The sequence below is a fragment of the Physeter macrocephalus genome, chromosome 2, assembly GCF_002837175.3.
Source record: "Physeter macrocephalus isolate SW-GA chromosome 2, ASM283717v5, whole genome shotgun sequence".
NCBI classification, from domain to species: Eukaryota; Metazoa; Chordata; class Mammalia; order Artiodactyla; family Physeteridae; genus Physeter; species Physeter macrocephalus.
In genome coordinates, this window is record NC_041215.1 from 29,766,657 (window position 1) to 29,774,379 (window position 7,723).

General features: G+C 37.0%; 1 protein-coding gene across 10 annotated transcripts in view; it reads right to left on the bottom strand.

Annotated features, from left to right (window-relative positions):
• Nucleotides 1–7,723, bottom strand: part of C2H2orf76 (chromosome 2 C2orf76 homolog) — a 91,174-nt gene that overhangs the window by 8,712 nt on the left and 74,739 nt on the right. For all 10 annotated transcript variants that reach the window (XM_024115040.3, XM_055087251.1, XM_055087242.1 and 7 more), the window contains one exon: nt 4,999–5,036. In XM_024115040.3, the coding sequence (XP_023970808.1) occupies nt 4,999–5,036 (38 nt within the window). The remainder of the gene's footprint in view (nt 1–4,998; nt 5,037–7,723) is intronic.

The window sequence follows — 7,723 nt, forward strand, 5'->3', positions numbered from 1 at the left end:
TTTTTTTTTTTTTGCGGTACACGGGCCTCTCACTGTTGTGGCCTCTCCGCATTGCGGAGCACAGATGCAGCCGTTTAGTGACGGATTCTCTTTCTAGAATATGGCTGAGAGGGAGGCTCAACAATAAGGCCTCTCAGCAGCCAAAAGAGCTGACCCGGAAGCCATGCTCCAAAGGTTCACTCACTAGAGAGCATAAGGGCTTAAACTCCAAAACACACAGATTAAAAGGGGGAAAAGAAACTTCACTAAAGAAATATATTTATTTATTTATTTATTTATTTATGCATGCATGCATGCTAGCTGCACCAGGTCTTAGTTGCAGCACACAGGACGCTCCATGCTGCACATGGAATCTTCGTTGCAGGCTGCAGGGTCTTTAGTTGCAGCATGTGGAATCTAGTTCCCTGACCAGGGATCGAACCCAGGCCTCCTGCACTGGGAGCGTGGAGTCTTAACCACTGGACCACCAGGGAAGGCCTAAAAAAATCATTTTAGAATAGATAATACATACTCACAATACAAAATTCTCCAAGTACATATGGACAGAGTGAGAAGTAGTCTCCTCCCAACCCCATCCAACTAGTTCTTCTCCAGAGAATTTGTATTAATTCTTATGTATCCTTCCAGAGACTGTCCCTGTATGTGTACATGCAGGTGGAGATGTGCATATAAACTTTTTCACACAAATAATGGCATATTATATGCTGTGTTCTAACACCTTACTTTTTTTTCTTAAAATATCTTAAAGTCATTTAAAATCAGTGTAAGAGCTGCCTCATAATTTATCAAGGTTGCATCATATTCCAATGAAAGTATTAACTCTCCCTCCCCGTCCCTATGATGGACATTCAGGTTGTTCCTTATCTCTTCCTACCATACACAATCCTGCAACAAATATCCTTGTACATATATTATTTTGCATAAGTTTTATCTGTAAGATAAATTCCTAGAAGTAGAACTGCTGAGTCAGAGAGTAAGGGCAATTTTTATTTTGACAGATACCGCCAAATTACTCTCCAAAGAAGCAGTACCCATTTATACCAATGCTACCCATCACTGAGAGTCCCTGTTTCCCACATCCTCACCAACACAGTGTATTATCAAAATCTTCTGATCTCTGCCAATCCAGCAGATATAAATTAAGTATAGTCTTAATTTGTATTTACTTTAAGTAAAGATTTGAATATTTTTTAAGAAACTTGTAGGATAATTTTTTAAATGGAATTGTAAAATTAGGCCTTTTCTGTAATATGTTAGAAAATTTTCTCTCAGTTTTTCAGTTGTTCCTTCATTTTTCTTACAGTGTTTTTTTTAAAAAGAAGGTGCTGAATGTCTGTTGAATAAATTAATGAATAAAGTAAAATGTATCAATCTTTTATTTTCCTATCATATTTGGACCTTCAGTCTAGGACTACTTTTAAAATTCCATGTTTACTTCAAATATTTTAATTAATTTCATCTTTTAAACTTTTAATCATAGAGAATTTCAAACATACAATGTATACAGAATAGTACAATGAACCCTCCTGTACCCATCACGTGGCCTGAACAAATTATCCACTCATGTTAATCTATTTCATTTCTACCCTCACCTATGGGTTTCATCTTAGATTTATGTCATTAACCCAATGAGTATTTATTTTGGCATAAAGAAAAGGATATGGATTCAATTTAACTGTTTTCTAGATGTCTACCTAGTTGTTCCAATAACATTTACTGAATCCTCCATATTTTCTCCATAAATTTGAAATGCAATATTTAATATATATTAAATTCCTATATATAATTAGGTCTATTTTTGGGCTTCTAATTCTGTGCCATTGAACTAACAGTTCATGTGACAGTACCACACCGTTTTAACTAGTATAGTTTTATAAAATGTCTTAATATGTGCCAGTGTTAGTCACTTTCATTTCTTTTTTCTGACTATTCTTCATTATTTATTTTTTGCATGTTAGTTTTATAATCAGTTTCTTTAGCTCATATATATATATATATATATACACACACACATCTACACACATCTACACACACACATATATATATACAAATACATATATACACACAACTGTAGAATTTTATTTGGGTGGCATTAAATTTGTAAATTAACTATGAGAGAACTGACATCTTGCTGTTGCATCTTCCCATCCAAATATCCTAATATTTCCACTTAAGTCTCATCTTGTACCCCTCTTTACATGCTTTACTTTTTTGTTAAATTGAGGTAGAATTTCACATAAAGAAAATGCATAGATCTTAAGAGAAGTTCAGCTCAATGAGTCTGGACAACTGAATACCCTCACTGGCATTTTAAAGTCTTCTTCTTAAAGATCTTGCATATTTCTTACTAAGTTTATTCCAGAGCATGACTTCTTCCTTTCATAAACTTTTAACAAGGATAGCTATCTGGTTTCCAAACTCACAAAATATAAGATAGAAATTATGGTTTTTCTTTCAAATCTTTTTGATAGGAATTATGACTTTACAAGTAGCCTACCGATTATAATCAAAATACACACACAGACACACAAATACATTTTCTTGATAAAAAATAAATCATATTATGGTAATTATTTGTAACTATTGATTCATTCAATAAACACTGAGCTCATCATCCAAACAGGAGGCTCTGGTGGGAAGGTATCCAGTCACCTTTTTATTGTGATGGCAAAAAATTTCTGTGTATACCTGGTAATTGTAATTAAGAAAGTCTTTGGACCTAGAAAATTCGGGAAATGGGGAAAATGCCTTTCGTGAACAAGTTCATTAAGATACAGGAGTTATTTGGAAGTCTCTCCCTTTGGCTAAAGAAGGAGATTAAAATTACAGATGGGTTGGAAAACTGACAGTCTGGGCCAGTGATGCTTATGGGCCCTGCAAATGAGGAGTATAATGCACATGGAAAAATGAGAAAAATGTCTGGTAGTTGGAAAAAGCACAAATGAGGACATGTGGGTAAAATTTTTAAGTCTTAAAACCATACCTGTGAAAATATATTGACTTCTTCCTTACAAAAGTTCAAGAGGAAATGTGAAGAACCATCTCTGGGGTATATAGTCTGTACTTAACTAGAATGATTATGGTTTAGATGAAAGTTTATAAAGCCAGATTCCAGAAATATTCTAAGTGACTTAATTTGTTCTGGGACTCTCTTTAAGTAAATACATTGTTCAACTAAAATATAGGCCCTAATTTTTCAACTCTAACATTCCAAGATGGAACATATGTTTTAAAAATAAGAAACAGTTCTAAGATATTTCCAACTATAGCAGGAAAATTTCCTGATTTTTAAAAAATGTAATAATACTGATTATTTGAATATTATGAACTAGGTCTTCATTAAGGATAAAGGAATAATTTACTTATTCCTTTTAGGAAACATGAGCTCAATGACATAAAAATGCAACACTGAATGGAGAATGACAACCTTTTCAAAGAGCATACTGTTTCATTTTGACTTCATTTTATATATTTCCCTTCTACAATCAGACCAAGCTTCCTACTCTCCACGTTTTAGGGACAAGGTTGTAAAGGGTCCTGGCTTGGAGAAGAGAAAGTGGATGGAGTCTGTGGACAGATACAATTCTAGCATCGATACAAAGTACAGATCCCACACCACAGTCCCAGACACACACAAGCACTAAATTTTAAAGTGTTTGACAATGGATACTGTCAAATTTGTATATATAATCCTTGGTATAAAAAAATAAAGTTACTGGAAAGACCCAGCTTGATTTCAGCCCAGGGAAACTGATTTCAGATTTCTGACCTCCAGAACTATAAGAGAATAAATGTGTGTTGTTTTAAGCCATCAGAAAAAAAATGTTTTTTGGGCTTCCCTGGTGGCGCAGTGGTTGCGCGTCCGCCTGCCGATGCAGGGGAACCGGGTTCGCGCCCCGGTACGGGAGGATCCCACATGCCGCGGAGAGGCTGGGCCCGTGAGCCATGGCCGCTGAGCCTGAGCGTCCGGAGCCTGTGCTCCGCAACGGGAGAGGCCACAACAGAGGAAGGCCCGCATACCACAAAAAAAAAAAAAAAGAAAAAAAAAGAAAAAAAATGTTTTTGAGTTACTAATTCATAGTCAACAGACGTACCCTCAGGCCAACTTCTTTATGAATCTTTTGTTATACGTTTATTTCAAAGCTGATTGAGTTTATGGAGGGCATCTATGACTAGAGAAGAGAATGAAATTAAATGAATTCATAAAATACTTCCTTCAAAAATTGTTATGGAAACACTCCTACGAATGAGGCATTGTGCTAGGTATTGGAGATATGAAGAATAAGATACAGTCCCTTGTCCTTGAGTAGTCTATATAATAGAGAAGGTTATTACTTTAATCAGAAGTCTACACAAGGTCACTGAGATTCAAGGAAAAAAGATCACTCTGGTCTATCTGTAGGGGAAGCAAACATAAAAACATCACTCTAAAAAAGTAAGAAAACAGAAATGGAAATATACTATAAACACATAACTAATCAGTCCTCTTTTGGGGAAGGCCATGTCCTCTGTGGAACTAATAGGTCTGTTCCCAAGAGCCACAGTCCAGGGCCGTCTCTTATACACCGGAAGAGTCAAATCAGAAAAAAACACATTATTTTCATCTGCTTTTGGCTCTCTTCTTCTGGTACAGAATTAAGAAAATCAAAGAAAATGGACTGACAGATAATACTTGACTTCCTTTATATGTAACCTGAATTTATTTTACCAAGTTTTATGCTTATTTTATGTTACACATTTGCTTGATATATAACGTTGCTTTTTTTAAATTAACACTTTCTTTTAAAGGATCTACTAACAGGAATATGACTTAGAGGTGTTTTTTTTTTTCCCTTTAATGGAAAAGTAAGGCTATAGAAAGGGTAGCTACAAAATTAAAAATGCTATTATAATGGAAAATATTTTAGAAGTACATGTGTTCATTCATTTATTCACTAAGTCAACCAAAACTGATTACTTGCTATGTGTGTGCCAGATACTGTACATTACGAAACATACCTTTGATTTATGTGCTTGATGAACAATCTTTAGTTTATCTGAAAGAAAAAAAAATAAATTGTCTTTTTACTAAAACTATTCTAAAACTTCATTTCAAACTATTAAAGTGAGATGGGGGGAAGGTGGCAGCTATGAAATTGAGAAATCTGAGTCTCTGCCTTCTGATCAGGTTCACTTAAACCTCTAGTACATAGTATAGTAAAAATTACATTTGCATATCATTAAAATTAAAGATCACTGTATAAAGATATTTTAAAGCCCTGGCCTTTGAAACACACAACTGTGTTTGTACCATAACCTGAAGTCAACTCAGCACAGTTTCCCTTAGAAGACAGGTGAATAACATTATTCTACGCTGTTTGTAAGAGTCGCTAAATGCTAAGATTAGCAAATAAGGTTTAAAAAAAACAGTCTGTCTTAAATTAAGACAAACTTTGTTAATGTCTAGTACTACTACTATTACTAATCTATTAATCTCTCAGAATAGATTCAGTGACAGGAGGTCAAATCATACAAACAAGTTGTTACCACTCTCAGAATTCAAACACCATCAAGGATCACTGGTAATCTGAGCAAGGCTGCTAATACCCAAAGACTACTACTGTTTCCTGGTTTTGAAATACTACACAGGCTCACACCATCTAATCTGCTTTACTCAATTCAGAAAGTATCCAATTCTCCACTCAGTTTTATCTAATCATTTAATTAATATATTATGATTACATGTGTTATTATGTCTGAATAAACTCTTAACCTTAAACTAAAATTCATTTCTATCAATCACACTGTTTGATTTAACAAGGAATTCAGTGAAATGAAATGAAACAAGATAAAAAAGGAACAAGATAAAACCCCAGAAAAGGGAGGAACCAAGATGGCGGACTAGAAGGACGTGCTCTCACTCCCTCTTGCAAGAACACCAGAATCACAACTAGCTGCTGGACAATTACTGACAGGAAGACACTGGAACTCACCAAAAAAGATACCCCACAGCCAAAGGCAAAGGAGAAGCCACAATGAGACGGTAGGAGGGGCAAAATCACAGTAAAGTCAAATCCCATAACTGGTGGGTGGGTGACTCACAGACTGGAGAACAATTATAACACAGAAGACCACCCACTGGAGTGAAGGTTCTGAGCCCCACCTCAGGCTTCCCAACCTGGGGGTCCGGCAACAGGAGGAGGAATTCCTAGAGAATCAGACTTTGAAGCCTAGTGGGAATTGATTGCAGGACTTCGACAGGACTGGGGGAAACAGAGACTCCACTCTTGGAGGGCACACACAAAGCAGTGTGTGCATCAGGACGCAGGGGAAGGAGAAGTAACCCCATAGGAGACTGAACCAGACCTACCTGCTAGTGTTGGAGGGTCTCCTGCAGAGGCGGAAGGGGGTGGCTGTGGCTCACCGTGGGGACAAGGACACTGGCAGCAGAAGTTCTGGGAAGTACTCCTTGGCATGAGCCCTCCCAGAGTCTGTCATCAGCCCCACCAAAGAGCCCAGGTAGGCTCCAGTGTGGGCTTGCCTCAGGCCAAGCAACCAATAGGGAGGGACCCAGACCCACTGATCAACAGTCAAGTGGATTAAAGTTTTACTAAGCTCTGCCCACCAGAGCAACAGTCAGCTCTACCCACCACCAGTCCCTCCCATCAAGCCTCTTAGATAGCATCATCCACGAGAGGGCAGACAGTAGAAGCAAGAAGAACTACAATCCTGCAGCCTGTGGAACAAAAACCACATTCACAGAAAGATAGACAAGATGAAAAGGCAGAGGGCTATGTACCAGATGAAGGAACAAGATAAAACCACAGAAAAACAACCAAATGAAGTGAAGATAGGAAACCTTCCAGAAAAAGAATTCAGAATGATAGTGAAAATGATCCAGGACCTGGGAAAAAGAACAGAGGCAAAGATTGAGAAGATGTAAGAAATGTTTAACAAAGATCTAGAAGAATTAAATAACAAACAAATAGAGATGAATAACACAATAACTGAAATGAAAAATACACTAGAAGGAATCAATAGCAGAATAACTGAGGCAGAAGAATGGATAAGTGACCTGGAAGACAGCATAGTGGAATTCACTGCTGTGGAACAGAATAAAGAAAAAAGAATGAAAGAAATGAAGACAGTCTAAGAGACCTCTGGGACAACATGAAAGGCAACAACATTCGCATTATAGGGGTACCAGAAGGGGAAGACAGAAAGAAAGCACCCGAGAAAATATCTGAAGAGATTATAGTCAAAAACTTCCCTAACATGGGAAAGGAAATCGCCACCCAAATACAGGAAGTGCAGAGAGTCCCATACAGGATAAACCCAAGGAGAAACACGCCGAGACACATAGTAATCAAATAGGCAAAAAATAAAGACAAAGAAAAAATTTTGAAAGCAGCAAGGGAAAAACGGCAAATAACATACAAAGGAACTCCCATAAGGTTAACAGCGGATTTCTCAGCAAAACTCTACAAGCTAGAAGGGAGTGGCATGATATACTTAAAGTGATGGAAGGGAAGAACCTACAACCAAGATAACTCTACCCGGCAAGGGTCTCATTCAGATTTGATGCAGAAATCAAAAGCTTTACAAACAAGCAAAAGCTAAGAGAATTCAGCACCACCAAACCAGCTCTTCAACAAATGTTAAAGGAACTTCTCTAAGTGGGAAACACAAGAGAAGAAATGGACCTACAAAAACAAACCCCAAACAATTAAGAAAATGGTAATAG